Source organism: Phoca vitulina, unplaced genomic scaffold (genome assembly GCF_004348235.1).
Source record: "Phoca vitulina isolate PV1807 unplaced genomic scaffold, GSC_HSeal_1.0 scaffold7, whole genome shotgun sequence".
Classification (NCBI taxonomy): Eukaryota; Metazoa; Chordata; class Mammalia; order Carnivora; family Phocidae; genus Phoca; species Phoca vitulina.
Window position 1 is genome coordinate 43,742,536 of NW_022589710.1, and position 27,234 is coordinate 43,769,769.

At 37.9% G+C, this 27,234-nt stretch overlaps 1 protein-coding gene across 1 annotated transcript in view; it reads left to right on the forward strand.

The window, feature by feature from the left end:
• Positions 1-1,686: 1,686 nt before the first annotated feature.
• The window catches only part of RBM25 (RNA binding motif protein 25), a 58,973-nt gene continuing 33,425 nt past the window's right edge, over positions 1,687-27,234 (forward strand). The window contains exons 1-5 of the mRNA XM_032405507.1: positions 1,687-1,875; positions 10,218-10,338; positions 16,808-16,857; positions 19,325-19,492; positions 25,137-25,194. Coding sequence (XP_032261398.1) covers positions 10,233-10,338; positions 16,808-16,857; positions 19,325-19,492; positions 25,137-25,194 — 382 coding nt within the window. The 5' untranslated portion in view covers positions 1,687-1,875; positions 10,218-10,232. The remainder of the gene's footprint in view (positions 1,876-10,217; positions 10,339-16,807; positions 16,858-19,324; positions 19,493-25,136; positions 25,195-27,234) is intronic.

Below are 27,234 nucleotides of genomic sequence, written 5' to 3' on the forward strand. Positions count from 1 at the left end.
TGAGCAGAAGGCAGATGCTTAACCGACAGAGCCACCCAAGCACCCCTGTATATCATGTTTCTAACAAAGCAAAGGGATACAGAGTAACCTGAAAGGATTTCTGTTCATGCCTGTAGTTGTAAAAAAAAAAAGGCATAATCTGTTTTGTTTTAAGATTTTATTTATGTATTTAACGGAGAGCAAGAGAGAGCACAAGCAGGGGGAGGGGTAGAGGCAGAGGGAGAAGCAGGCTCCCCACTGAGCAGGGAGCCAGATGCAGGGCTCAATCCCAGGACCCTGGGATCATAACCTGAGCAGAAGGCAGATGCTTAACGACAGAGCCACCCAAGCACCCCCATAATCTGTTATTTGCAAAATGTAACTAGCGTTTGACTAGCGCTTTACTGAGCAAAATACTTTCACATGCATTAGTTAATTTAATTCTTGCAATAGCTCTGGGGAATAGATATTATTAGCTCTACTTAATGGTAAGGAAACCTAGTAAGAAATACAGGTGGATGTAAATTTTACAAATGATAATGTTATAGCCTTTCCCATTAGTCTCCCACTGCATTTTACGTTCTGTTGGTACTCACATATAATCATTTCTTTCATTCAACAATTATTTATTGAGCATTTGCTATGTACCGGGCCTTGTCCTAGCCACTGGGATAGGGCAGTGAGCAAAAGAGACAATCCCTGCACTCCTTACATTTACATTCTAGTGGGGTAGGGAAAGACAAACTATAAAATAAATAAGAAAAATATATACTACCGTAAGTGGTGATAAGCGCTATAGAGTAAAATTCAATAGGAAAAGCATATAAGGAAAGGCAGTATGTTTCAATTTTATACACAGTGGTCAGTTTGTCATCTGTTCTGCGTTGTTTGCAGCTCTTCCCAAACAGCAGTAAAATCTCACTTGCGTTTACCTTCAGACCTCCAGCACTTAGCTCAGCACCAGGCACTCAGGGAGGCAATAAATTTATATTGAATAAATGATAAGCCTTTTGAGAAGCCAGAGTTAGGAAACAAAGGCCTGTGAAAAGATACTGCCCATAAATGTTCATAAATTGAAGAATCATTTATAAGTTTCATTAGTTTATTTCTAATAATCTAGTTTTATTTCCGTTAATCTAGTAAGCGAAGTTCTTCTCAGCACCTTTACATTACAGAATGAAAGTTATGTTAAAAGCTTTCACAGGCCGTTTTAGGTATTTCAAGTACCTTTAGCCACCTCTTTGGCCCTACTAGGGGTGTGCGCATACTCTTGAAACCACCACGCCCTTTGCCAGTTATTTCTCGGTATCAAGAGTAGCTGTTTTCCAGGGAAAGGTAAGCACTCCCAGTTTCCACTGAGGTGCTAGGTGAGGCCCGGTTTGCAGTACACCGAACCTCAATGAGCCACAGAGCAAAGTTATAAGTCCCGAAACACAAACTACAAAAAGTAAGAAATTCTCTAACAGCCTTTGCCCCGCGCGCACCGGAACCTTGACCTCAAGATGGCGTCTCCTAGTCATAAGATTCAGTCAGCTCCAATCAAATATGGCAGGGTGGGTCGTAATTTACAGCTCGAGCCTTTCTAGTCCCCACCAGGCGCTCCTTCTCTATGGTTATTCGCCGCTGCGTGGTGATTCAGAGCCAAAGGAGAAGACTATCTATACGCGTTCTTCTCTATGATTCTCCTCTTCACTCTCCCGGCCGCAGTGCACGCCGGGCAAGAGGAAGACCTCCAGAAGCTCCCCGCGCAGCGCGGCTGTGTTTGCGGCCTGTGCGAGTAGGCGCTTCGGAAGCAGTCTCCCGGTGAGCGGCGCGCAGAAACCTCGAACCGGTGGAGCCCACTCGTAACCTGGAGCTCGGAAGACCGCGAAGACCGTACTGTTTCCTCAGCGGCGGGTGAGTTCACGCCTCTGAACGCGTGTGGGAACCGGGAAACCGGGTACCTCGGTTGCGGGAGGAGGGGAAGCCAGGAAGGCTGCGAAAGGGCCGGGGTGGGATTGGGGGTAAAGGGGGGTTGGTATGGGGGAGGGGACGGGCACGAGGCTTGGGTTTCTCCACTTCTCAAAGGCCTCGGAAACCAGTGGGCCCAGCAGGAGCCCGTGGAGGCCGGACCTACTGCCAGAGCTTTCCTCCTTGCATTGTCGCCCACTTTCCTTTTCCTTTCCACGGTCCGCCACAGAGTGAACCGCCTCGGCCCTTTTGGGCTCCACGTTTGCCAAAAAATGATCGGTCGGCCCCTTGGGAGCCCTTCTCCGAGGCCCCTTTCTAACCCGAGCTTGTGGAGCCCTACTGTAGATTTCCCGGGCCTAGGACACTCTTGCCCTAGGCTCTGCTTACAAGCTAACAAGCACCCACCCTTTTTAGCGAGGTGCTGGCCACCAACGGATTTCTTTCTTTTCCTCTTTGGGCATTCAGAGCCCGCCACCGAGTAGACTCCCCCACTCCCCCAACCCGAATTCAGCTAATGCCCACCTTTTTTAGCAACCCCCCTGGTTCTCTTGTTTAAGATTGTAATGAGTATTGTGGTCTTGCCCCTTTCCTCCATTGGAGGTTGCAGTAAATTATATCCCCATTCATTCTAGGCGATGACCAAGCTCCACATTAAAATGTGTTACTTTTTTCTTTCTTTTCTTTGGTCTTCAGTACTTTTTAAATACGTTTTTCGAAGTAGATCTAGGAATATGAAGATTATTTTGAAGTTATGTAATGTGGATTTATATTGCCATGGAAAAGCCATTTTGATACTGGGTAGAGTGGAGCCAACCTAAGGAAGGAAGAGATTGGACTTCTGTTGTACCAGGCTGCTATAGTATGAAGTACCCTGAATTAGGTAGTTGGCAGTAGAATATAAACAATTTTTATGTTGTGTTGGGAACTTTAATTTTTAAAAGATTTTCAGAAACCTTCAGAGGCCTTGAAAGGCATCCAGTTGATCGTCGGTTCCTCATGATTCAAGCAGATAGTATACTGTTCTAATTAATTTAACTGTTCTTGAAGTCTTGGTTTTCTTCATCTGTAAATTGAGGATTAGAATAGTATCCACTTCATAGGTTATTGTGACTGGGGATTGAGAAAAACGTATGTAAAATCCTTAGTGCAGTGTCTAAGTAACATAGTGTTTAGTCCAAGTTAACTGATATTGTTATTTAAGAGCCTAATCCCGACTCTTAACATTTCTTCTAGTGTACTCTGAATAGACTTTTATAAATAAAATCAAAGTTAACCCTTAATCAGAAGTTTTTTCTTGGTATGTTGTTACTAGAAAGAGGCATTGTGATATAGTGAAAACAGCCTTTGGATTGGTAATTTCAGGATAGTGGGGATGACCTTGGGCTTCCCACCCACTTATTGTGTTCCCTTGGACAGGTTAGCTTCTTCATCTGTAAAAGGAGAATAATACATCTACACCAGGTAATTTGGGAGATTCAGTGAGATAATGTATGTTGAAGACTTTTGTAAACAAATAAATTAATACGTTAGTTAATATTTTTATTAAATAATTTATCTTCTTGGGGCGTCTGGGTGGCTCAGTCACTTGGGTCCAACTCTTTATTTTTTATTTTTTTTTATTTTTGTCCAACTCTTTTTTTTTTTTTTTTTTAAGATTTATCTATTTATTTGAGAGAGAGAGAGAAACTCTCAAGCAGACTCCCTGCTGAGCGTGGAGCCTGACATGTGATTGGTCTCAAGACACTGAGATCATGACCTGAGCCGAAATCGAGAGTCAGACACTTATCCGACTGAGCCACCCAGGCGCCCTCAGCGTCCAACTCTTGATCTCAGCTCAGGTCTTGATCTCAGGGTTGTGAGTGAAAGCCCTGTGTTGGGCTCCATGCTGGGTGTGGAGTCTACTTAAAAAAAAAAAAAAAAAAATCCTTGGGGTTCTCAAATTTCCATTTGGGATCCCCAGAGTAGGTTTTCCCCTTATTTATTTAGGTATGGTTCCAAACCACTTTTAGGAAGAAAATGTTTTTATTGTTCCAGTGTTGCAAATAGGCACCATATATATTAATAATAGTTTGGGCTAAGTGTTTTTATTTTGTGGTTTGATATCTTTTTATTTCACTGTGGTAAAGCTTTTAAATATGTTTCTAAAATAAAATGAGTTCTTTTTAACATTGGTAACTACTTCAGACCTAATATGAGTTTGGGATTTTCAAGTAACTTTTTGGGCCACAAATTAGCTATGTACTTTTCTCATTTATGTATGGTTTAAAGAAAAATTATATTGACTATTTTGTAACTTTGGAAGCAGAAGTAGTCATTGAGTCTTTTAATGTCTTACAAAAATATTCTGTGTATTTTGTTTAATCTTGATAATCTTTTCTGACAACTACCACTGCCATTCCTAAAAGGATTTCAATTGACTCCGCCTTAAAGTTTTTGAATAGCTTTTTTTCTGCCCTTTTTTTGAATTTTGAAACTTAAGAAAAAGAACATAATATTTACACCACCAGAATTGATACTACCTTTTTTTTTTTTTTCTTTTAAAGAGACACAGCGAGAGAGGGAACACAAGCAGGGGGAGTGGGAGAGGGAGAAGCAGGCTTCCCGCCTAGCAGGGAGCCTGATGTGGGGCTTGATCCCAGGACCCTGGGATCATACCCTGAGCTGAAGGCAGATGCTTAAGGACTGAGCCACCCAGGCGCCCCTGATACTACTTTTTAAAACTTATTTGGTACGATTTCAAACTTCAAAAAAGTTTCAAGAATAGTAGAAAGAGTTCTCAGATACCTTTCACCCAGATTCCCCATTGATAACATTTTACAAATTTGCTTTATTCTCTCTTTTTCTTCATAGTTTTCTTCTGAAGTGTTTTGCTAGTAAGCTGCAGAGGAGACATCCCGTAGCCCTTAAACACTTCAGTGTACATTTCCTAGAATAAAGACATTTTCATATTTAACAACAATACAGTGAACAAAATCAGGAAATTAATATTGATGCAGTATTGTCTAATCTACAGGTCTTAATTGGATTTAGCCTGAAATTGCCCCAAATTGGTATTGCCTTTTTTTAAAAGCAACTTTATTAAGGTGTAATTAACACATAAAATACACTTTGTAATGTGTAATTTGATGATTTTTTAGTAAATGTTCAGAGTTGTGCAACTGTTACTCCAAAAAGGATTTCTCTTTCCTGTTTGCACGTCACTCCCTGTTCCCACCTCAGCTTCAGACTACCACTAATTTTTCTCTGTAGATAGTGTTGCTTTCTAATCATCGAAGATGGTAAAACAGCTAAGTGGAAATCTCAGAAAAAGATCAGCTCCCTTTGGGAGACTTGAGTATTTTCACACCTCTGAAAAGTTTTCCTGCAAAAGAAACTTTTTGTTAATAAAGCATTTCCCATTCTTTGGATATGGAACACTTTTTCTTAGGAATAGTTCCCGAAGACTCCACTTCTGTAGAAATTCAGTTTGAAAAATGATGTTTTGAAGGTTTCGTTTTGCTTAGGCTGGGGCAGGTATGTTAGTCCGTTATACCCTGCAGACTATAAACTGCAGGGAACAATGCCTTCTATAGTCATATCATATACAGTGTAGAGCCACTGGGCTGGCTGTGTAACTATATAATAACTTAAAATTTGCTCTTTCAGAGCTAATAAAACTAACGCTTAGAAAAGAACCTGACAGACAATTGGAGCTAGATATTTGTTGAATGAATGAATGAGTTGTATAAGTGTTTACTAAGGAGAATCTGTTGATTCATTTGCCTCTTAACCATTCAGAAATTTGGCTGGCACACAGTGTCCCGATGGGGTTAGCCAGTATATCTATTCCTGGTGAAATAATTTGTTTTCTGTTGGGATAAATCTGCAATGGAGGAATGGTTGTAAGCAGTATATGGTGTAGGAAAAAAGGAGTGATTTAAAAGTGTAAAGAGGAAAAAGAGAAAAGCGGAATGCAGGCATATTTTGAGTGGTAGAGATAAATCTTATTTGAAAGTTTTTTTGTTTGTTTGAAAAAGTTTTGGATGGAGGAGACGAGATTAATTGAGAAAATTTGCATACAATATAATGCACCCATTTTAATTTCAGTTAATTCTGACAAATGCGTAATAAACCCATATGACCACTGCCACACTAGAGATAAGGAACACTTGCATCATAGGTACTTGTTTTTACTTTGGGTCTTAAGGTTTCATACCTAGCACGTAAAAATGCTTTGAGCCCCTTCTAAAAGTGAAACACTCCAAAGGGAAAGTGAAAAATACAAGTATTTTTAAATGTCATTTAAGTCATTTCAGTGCTAATAAAATAACCTTTGCATTTCTTTTCTTAAACCTCACACAATGGCTACCTTCAAAGTACTGCATCCAGAATCTAACACTTAACCACTACCACCTATTCCAGGCCACCCTCTCTCGTCTGCATTATTGCAATACTCCTGCTTCTACCCTTGTTCTCCAGTTTTAACACAGTGGCCAGTGACACTATTAAAATATAAGTCAGGTCAAAAGTCTTTCAAATGTTTTCCGTCTCATTCAGAGTAAAAATCAAAACCTTTACAGTGGCCTACAAAGTACTACATTCTCTGAATCCCCTCCCTCAAGTAATACTTGGCATTTATCTTTGACTTTCCTCAAGTACTCTGCTCCAGCTGTTGGCCTTGCTTTCCTCCCACAAACACTCCATGCCCACCTCAGGCTCTTTGTATTTGCTGTTTCCTTTGCTTGGAAGCCTATTACCTTCAGATACAAGGCTTCTGCCTAGGCCCCTTTGGAGTCTTTGTTCAATTTGCCTACCTTCTTGGTGAGGCCTGACCACCATATTTAAGTAAAGCACTCCCTAGTTCTTTTCCCCACTTTATTCTGCAAAGTGCCTACCAAATTTGAATCTCTATATAATTTTTTTTTTTTAAAGATTTTATTTATTTGACAGATAGCGAGAGCAGGAACACAAGCAGTGGGAGTGGGAGAGGGAGAAGCAGGCTTCCAGCGGAGCAGGGAGGCCGATGCGATGCGGGGCTCAATCCCAGGACCCTGGGATCATGACCTGAGCCGAAGGCAGACGCTTAACGACTGAGCCACCCAGGCGCCCCGAATCTCTATATAATTTGTAATGAGAGTATTATAATTTATCAATTGTAGGTAAAAACTGATAAACTTTGCTTATGGTTATAAAAGTTTATTCTCATTTTCACATATGTGAAAACAAAAGTTCATTTTGAAAAAAGTGGTTGATACTCTCATTATAGGATGTTTAAAGTGAACATTAATATTTATCAGTGATTACCAGAATTGTAGTTTTCTGACCGTAGGAGGGACCATTATCTTATTAAGGTTACCTTCACCTTTGAAGCTTGCCTGTGAATAAGCAAATTATGAGCAGTGCTAAATGAAAGGGACATAGAAAATAGAAAAATTAGACGTGGATGGAATGGATATATTGGCATAAACTAAAATATAATCTGGTTAACTTGTACATAATGAATTATACATTTAAAAGTCATGAAATATAATTTAAACACCAAGAACATAGGTCTTTAAAAAATAATAGTTATAACTAATACTTAACAATAAATAATTCTAGAGATGAATTCGTGCTCCAGTCTTTGTAAACATTGTGAGGCTAGGCACTGGGTCATTGCTAGCATAGTACTTGGCACATGGGAGCTTCTTAATAAATTGGTTTACTGATTCATTCATTCATTTTATTTATTCAACAGGTATTAATATCAACTGCTCTCCTAAGAAAGTGCTGAGATAGAGTATTATAATGATAATAGAAGAGTTTCTGTAAGTAGGACAGTAGCCCTCTTTTAAAAGGAGATACACTCCTGCCCCCTTTATATAGAATATTTGTTTTTGTTTTTGGGCAAAAAATATTACAGAAAGATTATTTAAAAATTCAACACATTTACAGTCATTAATTAGTTGTATTTTCCTTTTTAATTTATGCTGATACTTAATATTTTAAAGCATTTCCAATACCTTATTTTCTAAGTGTATGAAATCCTAGGAATTTATTTTATTTGTAAAGCTTTCTAAATATTTTAAGTGTATTGTGTTTTCTGAAAATGAAGTTTAGATTTTATAGAATATTGTATTATCCTAATTTATTAAGTCAAAAGAACACTGAGGAAGAACAGCTGTGAGTCTGAAGGGCATGCTTTTCTAAGATCGTTTTAAAGAAATGTCTAACAGGTAAAAAGATACTCAGCCTCATTAGTGATTAAGGAAATGCATATTGAAATGAGAGTATTTTTTACCTATTAGATTGTTATAATTTAAACACTGATTTACTCTAGCAATGGTGAGGTTCTGAGCAAAGGGCATTCCCATATATTGGTGGTGGGGATATAGATTTGTACACTAGCTTTGGAGAATGATTTGGAGGTAAAGTTAGATACATGTAGTACTAATCTGTGTAATAGAATTACTTGCACAGGTGCATAGATTTATATGTCCAAGAATGTTCAGTATTATAAGAGGAAAAATGTGGAGCCAACCATCCATGTTGATTGAATAATTATTATATGCCTGTATTATAGTAGTTTACTGCATTATAAAGATTGGAATAGAACTTAATGAACTGATATGAAGAGATGTTAATGATAATGAAGGAGAAATGCACCTAACAATATAGTATGATTATACTGTTTGCAGAAAAACACAAATAATTATATATTAGTTTGTGTATAGAAAGGTATTTAGAAGAATACAACGATATATACCAAACTGTTGGGATTAGGGGGCGAGGAAGTGGAAGACATGCACTTTTTATCTTCTCTCTTCTGAAGGGTGAGTAAATCAATGTATGAAACACAAAAAATAGTAGAGAGAGATGTTCTTTTAAAGCTTCCAACAACTCTAAACTCGTTCAGTTACAGAGTGTAGGGGGAGTTTTTCCTAGTGTCCGGCAGATATATCTCCTGTTGATCAAATCACTGCTATTTAGTGCCATCACTGGTATGAGATCACTTATTTTGGCTGCTTTTTTAAATTGGTGCATGGAATCTTCCCAGGACATCCTACCGTAGTTTTTCTACTTTTTCTAATAGTTCTGGACACTCAAGTATGTTGATGAAAATATAAAATTTGGTGGTAGGGGAGTCTTAAATATTTATATTCATTTAACTAAAGGACAAAATTAAGTTTCATTTATTTATTTATTTGAGAGAGAGAGAGACAGAGAGCGAGCATGAGAGGGGGGAGGGTCAGAGGGAGAAGCAGACTCCCTGCTGAGCAGGGAGCCCGATGCAGGACTCGATCCTGGGACTCTGGGATTATGACCTGAGCCAAAGGCAGTCGCTTAGCCAACTGAGCCATCCAGGTGTCCCAAAATTAAATTTCTTTTAAGTAATAATATCACAAACCAAATGAAACAGTTCAGTGTATTCTTGTATTAAAAAAAAATGTTAGTTTCTGATTCTTGAATTTCATTCATGAATGGTTAAGGGGTTTGCTTTTTTTTTTTTTTTAGATTTTTATTTATTTATTTGACAGAGAGACACAGTGAGAGAGGGAACACAAGCAGGGGGAGTGGGAGAGGGAGAAGCAGGCTTCCCACCAAGCAGGGAGCCCGATGCGGGGCTTGACCCCAGGACCCTAGGATCATGACCTGAGCTGAAGGCAGATGCTCAACGACTGAGCCACCCAGGAGCCCGTAGGGGTTTGCTTTTAAGTTTAACAAAAATTAGGAAATTTTCCCATTGTCACAAATTGTATGTTCTTTTTATAACTGAGTGGTTAGTATGTGACCTGATGTCAGGAGGTTTCTTCCCTCTCAGGGTTATAGTTCACTGAGGCATTCACTTGTCCTTGAGGAACTGGCCAACATTGAATCAACAAATACTGTGTAACTTTGTAGATTTAGTTTTTAGGGTGCTGATGTGTGTAAAAAAATGAATGCATCAGAACATTTAAAGAAAAAAAAAACTGTTAGATAATCTTCCTGGATTCTGAGTTTGGTTTAAAAAAATTCATTGATGTTTGGTATTTAATTTTTGGATATTAACTGAACCTCAAAATTTTTTTCTTCCTTTATATGTATTCCCATATGATTGTAGGAGTCTATCCTGAATTTAGATCGTGTACATTTTGGGAACTTATTTTAGAAAAGATCTAAGTTTTAAAAATTCTCAATGGACAGACAGAGAAAAGAGGGTCTTTGCCAACTCCTTTGGGTAAGAAAACTTTAGAATTTTGCAGATACTCTAAAAATGAAGGCCAACAAACCAGGCATATCAAATTGCAAAGTTTTCAAATAAAATGATTTGTCATGATTTTTTTCTTTAGACCGCTGCAGTAAGAATGTCTTTCCCCCCTCATTTGAATCGCCCTCCCATGGGAATCCCAGCACTCCCACCAGGGATCCCACCCCCACAATTTCCTGGTTTTCCTCCACCTGTACCTCCAGGTAAGTTTGTGGGTACTGTTGTTATTTTTAACCTGTACTTTTGTCATTATAGCTTTTTTAGGAAAATGATATGTATGTGACTGTGTGTTAGTAAAGATGTTAGCATCCTTCTGTAAATGTGGTATCTTATTTTCCTATGACAGTCCTTTTCATATCTGGCTGAGTATCAAATACATCTGGGAAGATTTTTAAGAAACACCTTTATTTAAAAAAAAATAGATAATGCATATTCCAGTAAATACATACTAACTCGTATGATTCAGTAGTTAAAAAGGTATACAGTGAAAAATTTTGCTCACATTTCCACATAACTGTTGTTATTATTCCCTTACCAAAAGAGGGAAACAAAACAGGCTCATTAGTTTATCTTTCCAGATAGTTTTTAATGCATATTACAAGCCGCTCTAAGTACATATTCTTTTTTTTTTTTTTTTTTAAGAGAGAGAGGGAGAGCGTGCATGCATGTGAGCAAGTGAGTCGGGAGGGAGGGGCAGAGGGAGAGAGAGAATCCCAAGCAGGCTCCATGCCCAGTGAGGAACCTGATACGGGGCTTGATTTTATGACCCTGAGATCATAACCTGAGCTGAAATCAAGAGTCGGATGCTTAACTTACTGAGCCACCCAGGCTGCCCCTAAGTATATATTTTTTTATCTACTGTTTTTTTTTTTTAAGATTTTATTTATTTATTTGACAGAGAGAGATACAGCGAGAGAGGGAACACAAGCAGGGGGAGTGAGAGAGGGAGAAGCAGGCTTCCCGTGGCTCAGGGATCCTGATGCGGGGCTCGATCCCAGGACCCTGGGATCATGACCTGAGCCGAAGGCAGACGCTTAACGACTGAGCCACCCAGGCGCCCTGCCTCTTGTTTTTTTATGCTTGACAATATATTTTGGAGAGCTTTCCAAATAACCATATAAAAGCTTCCTCTTGCCAAAACTCTCTGAGGTTTAAAAAAAAAAAAAATTTCAAGCTCCACTCCAACCCACAGATTCAGATCCTCAAATACTGGGGCCCAGGAATCTTTATTTTTAACAAGTTTAACAATTTTTAACAAGGGATTCCTAAGTATTTAAGCATAGCTTAGAGAACCCATGTTTGAGAACCATTATCTTAAGGTACATAATTAACATTGCTTGGCCTGGGAAAGCAAGAGTTTTCCTTTGGTTTATGGGTGGTAGTTCAGATATTTTTATATTTTAGCGGGACTGAAAACATTTTTTTTTTTTTTTTTTTAAAGATTATTTATTTATTTATTTGAGAGAGAGAGAATGAGAGAGAGCAAGCACATGAGAGGGGGAGGGTCAGAGGGAGAAGCAGATTCCCTGCCGAGCAGGGAGCCCGATGCGGGACTCGATCCAGGGACTCCAGGATCATGACCTGAGCCGAAGGCAGTCGCTTAACCAACTGAGCCACCCAGGCGCCCCAGGACTGAAAACATTTTATACAAAATCAGTTTCCCTTCCAAAAGACCATACCTAAGAGCTCTCCTTAATTTGCGTATTAAAAGTTTTTTTTTTTTTTCACTTAGAATCTGTGTAATTCAGGCTGAAATCAGCGAATGCTCTTGTAAATCATCCAGAAATATTTTGTTTGAGGAAAGCTTTATATCAGAGACCTGTTTTTAACTGTTGGATGATCTATTTGAAATTACAGTGTTTTTCTAAAGAGCTTGACTCTTGAGAAATCAACAGTACATTGAAGTTGGCTCATAAGATGGGTTGTTAATTCATAACATATATTCTAGAGGCTCAGCTGTGGGGGCCTCCCTATTCCTAGGTCAAGTATATAGCAGTGTTGGAGTAGGTGTGAAAAGCCACAAGATAAACATGGCAATGTTTCTGGAATATTATTTAATACTTCAGGAATTTGGGGTAAATCAAACTTTTAAAAGTTAGAACAAGTACTTATGCATATATATCATGGAATAGAATGCAGAATTTGTACAAATTTTTAAGACATTTATGCTTGTAGCAACTTGTTTTAAGCTATCCTAGGTAATCATGGATGTGTATTTGTTACCACTTGCTGCCGGGGTATAGTTTGAAATGCGTATTTAAATTAAATTAAAAACATTTAATTAAAACCAGTTTATTATTTCATGGAACAGTTACTGAATTTTAGTCTGTAATTTAGATGTTCTGTAATGTACTATACAAAGGAATTTCTGCTGAATAGGGTGATTGAGAGAATAATGTTAACAGAAAACTGAATAAAGTTATTTGTCAACCATCTAACAGATTAATAACATAAGAACGACAGTGTCCTGAGCCATTTTCATTTGGGCAACAATTTTGGGGGGGTTCATATATCCTGATTTTGTTCATAAATTTCTAGTCTCATAAGAAGATCTATTAGCCCTTACTAGTAACCATGATACTTTTTTTTTAAAACCCTTATGTTATAGTTTTAAAGGAAAGAATAGTTTACTTTTTATTTCTTTGTGAAGAAATTTAAGGGATTGGGAATGAAGCTTAATCACTTATTCAGAATCAGGGAAGGTGACAGTGAAAAATCAGTGCCTTAATTTCCTTCTAAAGAGATTGGTTTTATAGAAAAGATTTTAAATTCCTTTGAATTTTTATTTTTATTTTTATTTTTTTAAAGATTTTATTTATTTATTTGACAGAGACACAGAGTGAGAGAGGGAACACAAGGAAGGGGAGTGGGAGAGGGAGAAGCAGGCTTCCCGCGGAGCAGGGAGCCCGATGCGGGGCTTGACCCCCGGACCCTGGGATCATGACCTGAGCCGAAGGCAGATGCTCAATGACTGAGCCACCCAGGCGCCCTCCTTTGAATTTTTTTTTTTTTTTAAGATTTTATTTATTTATTTGAGAGAGAAAGAATGAGAGACAGAGAGCACGAGAGGGAAGAGGGCAGAGGGAGAAGCAGACCCCCTGGCTGAGCAGGGAGCCTGATGTGGGACTCGATCCCGGGACTCCAGGATCATGACCTGAGCCGAAGGCAGTTGCTTAACCAACTGAGCCACCCAGGCGCCCCACGCCCTCCTTTGAATTTTTAAAAAGCAAACACTAAATTTAACATTTTCTATAAATATTATACCAAATTATTAAACAGAAGTAGAAGTAAATGAAACCTGTTTCTCTTAAGACTATTCTCTGCATAATTTTTTAAGATGGGTCAGCAGACCCCAAAAGCAGACTGTCAGTTTTTCTTCTTGACTGTTTGGTCATTGCCATACTGATGTTGGCATTTATTCAGAGTGGTAACCTGTTAATTCTGATTCTATTTGCAACAGCATACAGTATCATTTCTGTTTAGGGAAATATATTTAGATGATAAATCAAACTTTAGTTGCAGCTCATTCTGCATTCTGTGTGTAGCATCAATACTTTAAAAGGTAAATAATGAAATAATACACTAAACTAGGGAAGTAATTCAAGACCATAATATCCATATTCATGTATAATTTTCTTGTCTTGCCTGTTAGTGCAATTAATTGAACTCTAAGTGTGATGGTCACATTCTATGTTAAATTAGAAAATCAATTTGAAAAATAACCATAAATTTTCCCTAAAAAGTAATACATGCATATAGAAAAACGAAGTTTTTTCCCCCTACGGTTCCTGAGAATTTCCTTCCCCCAAACAGCCTTTCTTAACAGTTTCTAGTGTGTAACTCTCCAGACACATACTATGCATATCCTGGTGTGTTTGCTTATGTTTACCCTTTCCCCACTTCTGTTTTTTTTTATTTTTTTATTTTTTTAAAGATCTTATTTATTTGAGAGAGAGAGAATGAGAGACAGAGAGCACGAGAGGGAAGAGGGTCAGAGGGAGAAGCAGACCCCCCGCTGAGCAGGGAGCCCGATGTGGGACTCGATCCCGGGACTCCAGGATCATGACCTGAGCAGTCACGTAACCAACTGAGCCACCCAGGCACCCTGTTTTTTTTTTAAAAAACTCAACTAATACTACACTGTTCACTCTTTGTGTTCTTTGCTTCTTTCACTTTAGCATGTGTAGATCTTCGTAATGAGTAGAAATACATTTTCCACTGTGAATTCTGTATTTGTATGGTATTAGTAAGTTGAGGTAGGAAACATAACTGTAAAACTTGTAGAACTCTTGGGACGCCTGGGTGGCTCAGTCGGTTAAGCATCTGCCTTTGGCTCAGGTCAGGAGTCCCACATGAGGTTCCTTGCTCAGCAGGGAGTCTGTTTCTCCTGCCTGCTTCTCCACTTGCTTGTGCTTTCTCTCCCTGACAAATAAATAAAATCTTTAAAAAAACCCAAAAAGCTTTTAGTAACTGTTAAAAAGGAAAAAGCAATGGGGTGCCTGGCTGGCTCATTCTGTAGACATGTAACTCTTGATCTCGGGGTTTTAAGTTCAAGCTCCATGTTGGGTGTAGAGCTTGCTTAAAAAAAAAAGAAAAAGAAAAAAATTTTTTCCCACTGTCTTTTTCTGAATTTTTCTTTATTTTTATTTTATTTTTTAAAAGAATTTATTTATTAGAGAGAGAGAGAACACTCATGCGTGTACCAGCAGAGGGAGAGGCAGAGGGAGAGGGAGAAGCGGGCTCCCTGATGTGGGACTCGATCCCAGGTCCCTGGGATCATGACCGGAGCCAAGGGCAGATGCTTAATCCACTGAGCCACCCAGGCGCCCCTGAATTTTTCTTCAGTAGAAATTTTACCTATGGAAAAGGTGCCATATAGATTACGGTTTATGATAAAGGGAGGAGAACTTTTTGTTTTGCAAAGTTAAAAGTGAAAAATTTAGATACACAGATTGTTGAATTACAGTTTTGAGCACCCACTGTATTTAAATGCAATACATAAATGATCTTAGTCTCATAGGTGCTCCAAAGAAATTACCTCAGGAGAATTGAGGAAACTGCAGCTTAAAGAGCTTGCCCAAGGTTGCATAGACATGATAGAACGAAGAGTTGAACCCAGGTTTGATTTTGAAGTCTGTTTTTTTTTTCTTTTTTTAAAAGTTTGTGTACATACGTATTTAAGTAATGTCTACACCTGATGTGGGGCTTGAACTCATGACCCTGAGATCAAGAGTCGCTTGCTTCTCCGACTGAGCCAGCCAGGCACCTCTGTGTTTTTTTTTCTATTTTATACAGTATTCTGTTGACTATGTTGACAGGAATCTTGATTTTTCTCATTTAAAAATCAATTTAAATAAGTTATATTGGAAAATAAATGGATAATGTTAAACGTTTAAGAATTTATTTATTTATTTATTTTAAAAAAGATTTTATTTATTTATTTGACAGAGAGAGAGATAGCGAGAGAGGGAACACAAGCAAGGGGAATAGGAGAGGGAGAAGCAGGCTTCCCGCGGAGCAGGGAGCCCGATGCAGGGCTCGATCCCAGGACCCTGGGATCATGACCTGAGCCGAAGGCAGACGCTTAACGACTGAGCCACCCAGGCTCCCCTGTTTAAGAATTTATTACCAATCTTAGCTGGAGAATTCTCTTAAGTTGATGTTAAATTTGAACTGAAGAGAAATTTCAGAACTTTTTGAGATGTATTTAGAAGCATTTAAAAATTTATATTAGAAAAGTAGACAAATCTTTCACTGATTTTTGCCCTCATTGCATTCTTTTTCTTAGTGCTCAGATGGTAAGATTTTTCATTAGTTATATACACAAGAACACTCAATACAGTAGTCACTGGTTGGTAAACAGTGTAGTTGAAAACAAAAATGTAGGTATCACTAAGATGTCAATAATAGCCCAGTGCAGCCAGCAGGTGATTGTCTTAGAGATTTTCTTTGACACGAACTGAGATTGCTGGTCATATTTTTTGCATGGTTTTTCTTTTTATTAACCAGCAATAACAAGATTCTTTCTAGGTTTCTAGATTAATTTCTCATTTGATACCTTTTTTTTTTTTAACTTTTAAAGGATTCATTAATACCACATTTAGCCATCAGTGAATCTGTATTTGCGTAAGTTAATGGCTTTCAGGATGTACTGAATCAGATGAACATGAATCAGTAACTGTCCAGATTTTTAAACTCCTGAGACAAAAGCATGTTGTAGTGGTAGTCTTTGCTTTTACTTTATTTTATTTATTTTATTTTTTTAAGATTTTATTTATTTGACAGAGACACAGCGAGAGAGGGAATACAAGCAAGGGGAGTGGGAGAGGGAGAAGCAGGCTTCCCACCAAGCAGGGAGCCCGATGCAGGGCTCAATCCCAGGACCCTGGGATCATGACCTAGCTGAAGGCAGATGCTTAACGACTGAGCCACCCAGGCGCCCTAGTCTTCGCTTTTAGAATAGTTTTTTGTTGTTGTGTAAGTTTATATAGACCAGCCTGTACCACATTGCTTTTGAAAATAAGGCATTCATCAATATCTCATTTCCATCAGTCATATATTTCAACTTAAATTAACTGTGAGTGAGGATACCTATTTGTGTGCCATGGAATTGATACAGAATATAGTCATATATACTTGTATTCATAAGATTTTAATATGCTTTTTTCTTAGGGACCCCAATGATTCCTGTACCAATGAGCATTATGGCTCCTGCTCCAACTGTAAGTATGATTTTAAGGAGGAATTAGGAGATACAGTAGTGTTGCTGCTTCTAAAGCTAAAAAAAACCTTGATAAACTTAAATTATTTTAAGTATTTATTTTTTTAAAGATTTTATTTATTTATTTGACAGAGGGAGACACAGCGAGAGAGGGAACACAAGCAGGGGGAGTGGGAGAGGGAGAAGCAGGCTTCCCGCGGAGCAGGGAGCCCGATGCGGGCTCGATCCCAGGACCCTGGGATCATGATCTGAGCCGAAGGCAGATGCTTAATGACTGAGCCACCCAAGCGCCCCGTATTTTAAGTATTTAAAAGAATAATAGGGAGTGAGAGCATCCATGTATATCATACTACTTATTTGAGTATCATTTTCACTCAGCTATGCATATTATGCAGTTGCCTTTAAAACAGGCTCTCTATTTACATATGTTCTCTAGACTGTTCATATTCTTGTTACTTTAGATTTAGGACATTGGCTCTTTTATCATTCCCTACTCTTGTCTTGGTCCTGGGAGGTAGGAGAATGATCAGACATGTTTAATCTCATAAAAGAAAAAAAAAAAAAGACTGTAGAAATGATTCTAGTAGAAATTTAAATTTTGAAGTGAGTTTTGTGTTGAATATATTTCCATTGTTTCCTCTCACCTAATTTTTAGCCCCTTCCAAACTATTTTTTCTCTGTCCTCTGGTATGGTATCTTTAAGCTTTGTAAAGTTTTCTTGAAGCCTTTACTCTGCTAAAGTGTTTTATTATTCAGTCTACTTTACGCCTTAATTCTTCACATTCATCAAAGCTTTTGTACATTCTAAGCATATTAGTTCAGAATGCTAATATGCTGTAACACATGAATAAATAATAACTGTCTTAACTGTTGTTTAACCAGAATTTTTCTTTGAGTTAAGTGGTAGAGTATCAGACTTCATCTGGAATTCCACTATGAGGAAGGGTAGATTTCATTACTTTCAAGTATTTTTCTACCTGTGGATTTTGAAAAGGGAGGAAGGGGAGTATTATTCATATTACAAAGGAGATGGTAACTCTGTGGGCAAACAGGAATCTGTGAGGCAGATCACTAAGATGATGTGGTTCTGCAGATCAAGGGGGGAGTACAATTTTTCTTGCATTGGATACCCATTGTTTGGCTATTTTGGAAAACCTCCACATGACAGGTACTCTTACTCTCTTGCATTTCATCCTAGGCAAAGGTGGGAGTTGGGGTTTGGAGCAGCTTCCTCAGTTCACCATTGTTTATTCGGTGCCTGCTGTGGATGTTTCGCAAAATTCAATTCCAGATACAAAAATCAGTAGGATTGTTCTTCCTCTGGGAATTTGAATGTTATAAAGGGAAAATAAAAAATGTAACTAACTTGAGGGGCGCCTGGGTGGCTCAGTCATTAAGCGTCTGCCTTCGGCTCAGGTCGTGATCCCAGGGTCCTGGGATCGAGCCCCACATCGGGCTCCCTGCTCCGCGGGAGGCCTGCTACTCCCCCTGCTTGTGTTCCCTCTCTCGCTGTGTCCCTCTCTGTCAAATAAATAAATAAAATCTTAAAAAAAAAAAAAAAGTAACTAACTTGATAAAGGTAAAATTTAAGTGTTGGAGAGTGCTCTGAGAGTATTAGTAATGCTCTGTCAGAGGATTAGTGGGGATAATTGTAATTTGCTCTTATTTAAAAAAAATTGGGGGGTTATTTATTTTAGAGTTAGCACAAGTGGGGGAGGGGCAGAAGGAGATGGGGGCGGGGAGAAGCAGACTTCCCCTGAGCATGGAGCCTGATGCGGGGCTCTATCCCAGGACCCTGAGGTCACGACCTGAGCTGAAATCAAGAGTCAGATACCTAACTGACTGAGCCAGCCAGGTGTCCTGAAATTTGCTTTTATTTTCGTACAGAGTAGAGTTGTGAAGAAGCTCCGGGATCTATTTGATAATTTTATTTGATAATTTTATTTGATAATTTAAAATGATTTATGTTGTCTTAGACATTTAAGAATTATGTCTTAAATATAAAAAAATTTTCATCCAAGTTATTTTTATTTGCTTTTTCCAAGTTGTTTTCAAAAGAAAGATAATCTGGGGTGCCTGGGTAGCTCAGTCGGTTAAACGTCTGACTTGATTTCAGCTCAGGTCATGATCTCAGGGTCCTTAGATTTCAGGGGTCGTTAGCCCCACATCGGGGCTCCAGAGGGAGTCTGCTTGAGATTCTCTCCCTCTCCATCTGCCCGTCCCCTCTCTTGTATGTGTGTTCTCTCTCAAATCTTGTTAAAAAAAAAAAAAGGTACTCTAATAGTGGAACTTGTCATGAATAAATTTGCATTAATGAAAAATGATAGAAGCTTTAGATTAAGTATGTAGAACCTTTAATAATGTGCCGTATACTTAGTACTTTAAAATTGTTTTTAGACTAATGTTACTTTAAATATGATAGGAAATTTAATTGCCGGTTCCAATTTTATTGCTTTTCTTCACTCTAGGTTTTAGTACCAACTGTGTCCATGGTTGGAAAGCATTTGGGAGCAAGAAAGGATCACCCAGGCTTAAAGGCTAAAGAAAATGATGAAAATTGTGGTCCCACTACTACAGTTTTTGTTGGCAACATTTCTGAGAAAGCCTCAGACATGCTTATAAGACAGCTCCTTGCTGTAAGTTAAACTGTTTCTCATTTTTAAATTTTATTGTTATGGATTTCAAATTTATGAAAAAGCAGAAAGAGGATTCTAATTATTTTCTCCTTTTTATTTTGAAAAATTTCAATTCTGCAGAAAAGTTGGATGAATAGTAAAATGAACATTCTTGTAACACATTTTGCCACATTTACTTTCTACATACACACACACCACACTTTTTTACTCAATAATTGGAGGGTAAGTTGTGACATAACTTTTCATCTCTAAATACTTCTTGTTTCTCCTAAGACCAAGGGCATTTTCCTATATGATCATAAAACCATCATCACACTTAAGAAATTTAAGGCTGTTACAGTATTGGGGTTTTTTTCTGATATAGTATTGTTATCTAAATATACTTAATAGTTCATATGTAATTTCCTTAGTAATCTTCATAACAGCTGCTTTTTGTTTTATCTGTGATTCAGTCAAGGATTATACATTGCGTTGAATTGTCATACCTCTTTAGACAACTTCTGTAATACAGAATACCTTCCTGTCTTTTTTTTTGTTTGCTTGTTTTTGTTTTTCATGACATTAACATTTTTTGAAGAGTTCAGGTCTTTTGCAGAATGTCTCAATTTGAATTTGACTCTGCTCATAGATTCAGAGTAAGCATTTTTTGCAAGAATGGTTCATGGATGATGTTCTCAGTGCAGCATAACAAGAGGCACGTGGTGTCTCTTGGTCCTGTTTTTGGTGATGTTCAGTTTAGTAACTTGGTTAAGGTGGTCGCATCTCTTTATTGTAAGGATACCTTGTTTCCCTTTGTCATTAATAAGTAATCTCTTGGTTAATGTTTTGAGACCATTTGAGTTGCATCATTCTCCCCCCACCCCCCACCCCTCATACCACCCCCTCCCCCGGCAGCCTTTAAAACAATGATTTTAGCATTTAGTGGTGATTAATTGCTTTTAAGGTTTTTATTCTGAGGATAAACAGTAAGTTCTTTCGAGTTTGTGAAGTCATTGGTTTTCCTTTTTGTCTTAGTTTAACAATTGTTATCCTGGTGATAAATGAGCATTAAGTGAAATAATACCAAATGATTTTATAATGAAAAACAACAGTGCCTGTACTTCCTCCCTCCATAATCTCCACTATTTTTTAGAGAAGTTATTTTAAAATCTTTTCCTTCTTGATTTTATTGCCATTTCTGTTTTATAAGCTGTATGATCCTTGTGTTAAAACACAAAACCCAGCTTAGTCACATTCAATATTTTATGATATGAGCTTCAGATGTTTCTCCCAAAGAAATAAAACATTATAGTTGGTCCTAATTCCCACTTCTTTGTTCCACGGAGGTAATCACCGGGGAAATCCATTATCCTAAATTAGGTGTTTATCATTCCTGTGTGCATTTTTTACTTTATTTTTATTTTTTAAAGATTTATTTATATTTACTTGAGATAGAGCGAGAATGAGCGAGAGAGCGAGAGAGCACAAGCAGGGGAGCACAAGCAGGAGGAGTAGCAGAGGGAGAGGGAGAACCAGGCTCTCCACTGAGCAGGGAGCCTGATGCAGGACTCGATCTCAGGACCCTGGGATCATGACCTGAGCTGAAGGCGGACACTTAGACCCCGGTGCTCCTATTTTTTACTTTAATTACATATTTGTATATTCATAAAAATCTATAATTCACAAGTTTTAATTCTGTACTCCGTAATTTGCTTTTTTCACCTAACATATATGGTTTAGCTCTAGTTTATTTACTTATTTATCAGTGCTATATACCATTGCATTGTAGAAGTATACCATGAATTGTCCGTTTTCTAATGATGGTCATATGGATTGTTTCTATTTCTTGATACTATGTTTTGCTGTATTATAGGTAATATGTCTTCCTCAGTCACATGAAAAAATTCCTATCATGTATTATTTTAGAATTTCTGAGTCTTAGGGCATGTTTATCTTCAGTTTTACAAGATAATGCCAATTTTTTCCTAAAGTGGAACATCAGGAGGTCATTTTTTAAAAACCAGCTTTATTGTGATATAATTCATAGACCTTAAAATTCACCCTTTTATAATGTATAATTGAGTGGTTTTTTTAGTATTTTCAGAAAGTTGTACAAACAATCACCCCGTCTTAATTCCAGAACATTTCCATCACCCCAAGTAGAAACCCTGTGCTCAATAAGTCACTTTCCGTTCTCTCCTCTCCCCAGCATATGGCAGCCACTATCCTACTTCCTCTCTGTGTAGATTTGCCTATTCTGGGCATGTTATATAAACAGAATCATAGAATTATGTATGGCTTTTCATGTTTTGTCTTTTTTCATTTAAAATATTTTCAGGCTTCATCTGTATTGTAGCTTATATCAGTATTTCATTCCTTTTTATGACCAAATATTCCATCTAATGGATATACCACAATTTATTTATCTATTCATCAGTTGAAGGACAGTTGAGTTGTTTCTACTTTTTGGGTATTATGAATAATGGTGCTGTGAATATTTGTGTGCAGGTGTGTGAGGATATATATATATCTCCTATATCCTATTTGAAACCTCTCTCTTTCTCTCCCTTTTTTTTTTTTTTTCTTAGTAGGCTCCATGCCCAGCTTGGAGCCCAACACAGGGCCCAAACACACGACCCTGTGATAAAGACCTGAGCTGAAATTAAGAGCCAGACACTTAACCGACTGAGCCAGCCAGGCGCCCCAAAACCTCTTTTAAACCTGTGCTTAACTTATATGTGCAGCACAGTGTTTTGTTTTAAGCTTCATTCCTGAATTTATCTCTTCCTCTCATTTTTCATTTAAGGTATTCCTTAAATGTCTAATGATCCTTGATTGTCTTTATATTTAAGAGTTAGGGATTAAAGTTTTTTGGGGGTGCCTGGCTGGCTTGGTCAGTGGAGCGTGCGTCTCTTGGGATTGTGAGTTCGAGCCCCATTTTGGGTGTAGAGATTTATTAAAATTAAAAAAAAAAGTTTTTGTATGCATAAATAAGCTGGGTTTGTAAAATATTGAGCATCATTGTAGGGTAATCTAGCCAGCAGGTAGAGGTTTTGAATGTTAATATATGGAGTTCTTTTCTTTGGGGCTCGTTGGTTTCTCTAGAAGACTTCCAGTTTCATGCCTAGTGAGTATATGATTATTTTTATTTATTTATTATTATTATTTTTTTATTAACATATAATGTATTATTTGTTTCAGGGGTACAGGTCTGTGATTCGTCAGTCTTAAACAATTCACAGCGCTCACTATAGCACATACCCTCCCCAATGTCCATCACCCATCCACCCCATCCCTCCCCCCCCCCTCCACTCCAGCAACCCTCAGTTTGTTTCCTGAGATTAAGAGTCTCTTATGGTTTGTCTCCCTCTGGTTTCGTCTTGTTCCATTTTTCCCTCCCTTCCCCAATGATCTTCTGTTTTGTTTCTCAAATTCCTCATATCAGTGAGATCATATGATACTTGTTTCTCTCTGACTTATTTCACTTAGCATAATACACTCTAGTTCCATCCACGTTGTCGCAAATGGCAAGATTTCATTTTTTGATGGCTGCATAATACTCCATTGTATCTATATATACCACATCTTCTTTAGAGGATGGAGATTATTAAGTATAGTTGCCTATAAAGACTGCAGGCTATCTTCTCTAGGGGTGGGGAGTAAAGTAGTTGGCTTGAAAAGAACTCTGAGGCTTTGATTATTCCATATTCATATTGTCAGGCAAGTACCTGGTTTTTGTTTTTGTTTTTTAAGATTTTATTTATTTGAGAAAGATAGCATGACGGGTGGGGGCAGAGGGAGAAGCAGACTCCCCGCTGAGCAGGAAGGACGTGGGGCTTGATTCTAGGACCCTGAGATCATGACCTGAGCCAAGGGCACGCACTTAACTGACTGAGCCCCGCAAGCACCTGTTTTTATTCAGCCTCATCCTTCAATCCCATTCTCCACTGTGGCTACCTTTTACCTCCAGTCCAGATGACTTGGCTTTGTAGAATCAATTAGCCTAATTCTTATCAGTATCTTTATCTGTAGATCCTTGAAGTTACAGCTTTCTTTGATCTACTGAATGAGTTCCCATCCTTCCATTTGCCTTTTTTCTTTTCAAAATTTTGTTGAATTTTGCTGTTTGCTCATACAATGTTTGACCTCATGGATTTTTATGTTTTATATTTCTTGATAATCATTTTATTGGTTTCTCTGAAGGGAGATGTGAAAATTTCATGCATTCTCAGCTTTGACAGGCAATGTTCAGTTACCATTTCCTACAAATAAGTTTTTTTTAACTTTCTAGTTTTTACTTAATTAGAAATGATGTTTGGAGCGCCTCGGTGGTGCAGTTGGTTGAGTCTCCAACTCTTGGTTTCAGCTCAGGTCATGATCTCAGGGTCCTAGGATTGAGCCCTGTGTCGGGCTCCCTGCTCAGCAGAGTCCATTTGAGATTCTCTACCTCTGCCCCTCTGCCTGCTTACACTCTCTTTCTCAAATAAGTAAGTTTTTATAAAAAAAGAAATAATATAAAAAAATTTGAACGTGAACAAAATGTAATGTTTTACTCTTCAGACAACCTGCCCTATTAATATTTCTGATTTACGGAAATTTTTTTTCTTTACATAGTTAAAGTCTTACTATGTTATCTGCAATTTCATGTCCCATGTTATTTTTGCATTCCATATAAAGCATTTTTCCATGTTATTAAAAGTCCTTTACAATATAGGGGCACCTGGCTGGCTCAGTTAGTAGAGCATGCGACTCTTGATCTCAGAGTAGTGAGTTTGAGCCCCACATTGGGTATAGAGATTACTTTTTAAAAGTCTTTTAAAAAAAGTTCTTTGTAATATAGATGTGTGTTTTAAAACATGATCTCTATGGATTCAGAGTTTTTACTTGAATTTACTATAGTTTATTTTAAAAATTATAATATTGGTAATTTTGTTTTTTTATGTATACATTCCGGGTAGGATAAATAATGCTGTAAAATTTCTTTTCTTTTTCTTTTTTTTTTTTTTAAGATTTTGTTTATTTATTTGACACAGAGAGATTGCACAAGTGGGCAGAGTAGCAGTGGGAGAGGGAGAAGCAGGCTCTCCGCCAAGCAGGGGGCCCGATGTGGGGCTCGATCCCAGGACCCTGGGATCACGACCTGAGCCAAAGGCAGACGCTTAACAGACTGAGCCACCCAGGTGCCCCAATGCTGTAAAATTTCTAATTTATTAAAAGGTAGTCAAGGGGTGCCTGGGTGGCTCAGTTGGTTGAGTGTCTGACTCTTGGTTTCAGCTCAGGTTGTAATCTCAGGGTTGTGAGATCGAGCCCTGAGTTGGACTCCATGCTCAGCGTGGAGTCTGCTTGGGATTCTCTCCCTCTTCCTCTCCCTCCCCCTTTGCCCTTCTCCCCACTCTTCTGCGCTATCTCCCCGCCCCCCAAATAAAATCTAAAAGGTAGTCAATTTTCTGCAAATAAGAATTTGTATTATAGATTTCTTTCATATAATAGGTATGTGGGAATTGAGAGAATTTTAAGGACTTTAAAAGCTGGTATGATTTTTTTTTTTCTTTTTGCTTTTATCTTTCTCCTGGTGGAAATATCAATTGTGCTCTTATTTTTAGTACTGTTTAGGTGATTTTCTTAAATGGTAATGATCATTTTTTGTTTTGTTTTTCTTTTTAAGAAATGTGGTTTGGTTTTGAGCTGGAAGAGAGTACAAGGTGCATCTGGAAAACTTCAAGGTAGGTTATTTTTCTTACTGAGATCATTTTAATCTGTGTGCTTAAGTCACTTGTTGCATGTTTTGCTCTCATTGCCCTTAACCATGGGAGTATTCTGTCAGCACTCTTTGTCTTCCTTCTGATTGGAATAGGATTAAAGGCATTTGGGAAGATTTAGCTGAGTTGAGTTTAGAAAGTGGAAAAGTATTAACAGGAAAGAGGTAGGAGAGGAAAAATTAGTCTGTTTTTTTACAATGTTATTTTGAAAAGTCCTTTTTTTCTCAGAGTAGGAGTATATGATCAACATTCAACAATTAGGACTTAGGAAGAAAGCAGAACAGATGGTCAGATGACCTATTAGTCTTAGAAGCAAACTGTTCTTTTCATTCTTGGTGGTAAAAGCACCTTTTTTTTTTTTTTTTAAGATTTTATTTATTCATAAGAGACAGAGAGAGAGAGAGAGAGGCAGAGGTAGAAGCAGGCTCCCCGCTGAGCAGGGAGCCCCATGCAGGACTCGATCCCAGGACCCTGGGATCATGACCTGAGCCGAAGGCAGACACTTAACAATCTGAGCCACCCAGGCGCCCAAAGCACCTGTTTGATGTGCATTCTTTAAACAGTATTTATTATGGGAAAATTCATGCATATGTAAAATTAAAATAATATGATGAACTTCTACATACTTATCACCTAGCTTTACATTTATCATCTCATGGACAATTGTGCTTAACCTGTACTCTGTCCATTTCCTCCTTATAGTTTTTTTAAGCAATCCCAAGCATCCATCATTTTGTCTGTAAATATTTTAGCATGTATCTCTAAGAGATAAGAGCTTTTTAAAAAACATACTGAAAATGCTATAAAACCTTCAAAAATTAACCTTTTCATAGTATCATAAGTCAGTTTTCTGATGTCCAATTGTTACAAATGTCAACTCTTTCAATAGTTGATACAGGATCCATATATAGTCCACACATTGCAATTGGTTGGCATATTTTTAAGTCTCTTAATAATTTAAGTTCTTCTGTCTCTTTTCCCTTGGAATTATTTGTGGGAGAAACTGGTTCAATTGCTCAGTAGCATTTCTTGAGTGTAGATTTGCCAATTGCAGCTCCAATAGAATAATGTGCCAATGCTTCTCTGTCTCTGTATTTTATGTAAACTGGTTGTATCTTGAGACACAATCAGATTTGAGTTCGCATGTGTTATTTTTGTTTTTTTATTTGTAAGAATTTTTTAAAGGTAGCGCACCTGGGTGGCTCAGTCGTTAAGCATCTGCCTTTGGCTCGGGTCATGATCCCGAGGTCCTGGGATCGAGCCCTGCGTCGGGCTCCCTGCTCCGCGGGAAGCCTGCTCCTTCCTCTCCCACTCCCCCTGCTTGTGTTCCCTCTTTCACTGTCTTTCTGTCAAATAAATAAATAAAATCTTTAAAAAAAATGAATTTTTTAAAGGTATTGTTCTTCATCATGAGACACTGTTTTGTTTTTTTAATTTTTAAAATTTTTGTGGTAGCAGCTGTTGATTGTCTATTCCTGGATTGGTTCATTCATTAGAGGGTTGCAAAATGTGGTAGTCTATTTTGAAGAATTCTGTCATTCTTTCATTGAAGAACAAATCCTCTTTATTAGAATTAATTGTATTAGGAAAACAGGGTACATGCTGTGGTTCTTTCATTTTTCAAAAGAATGAGTTGATGTCCTCAGTATCATTTAGCAGTAACTTTTTTTTTTTTTTTTAAAGTAGGCTCCATGCCCAGCGTGGAGCCCAGTGCAGGGCTTGAACTCATGACCCTGAGGTCAAGACTGAGCTGAGATCAAAAGAGTCGGATGCTCAACTGACTGTGCCACCCAGGTGCCCCAGCAGTGACTTTTTTTAAAAAACCATTTTGAACTTAAGGATTGAAATATGTTCAATTTGTTATATTTAATAAGAATTAATTGTCATTATTGCTAGTGAAGCTTAAATTGTCTTACATTTCTCTGCAAATTGGGTTTCCAGTGGTTTTGACACAAGCCTAACTGCCTTTGATAGCTACCTTATTGTCTGGAATGGTACCTGGGA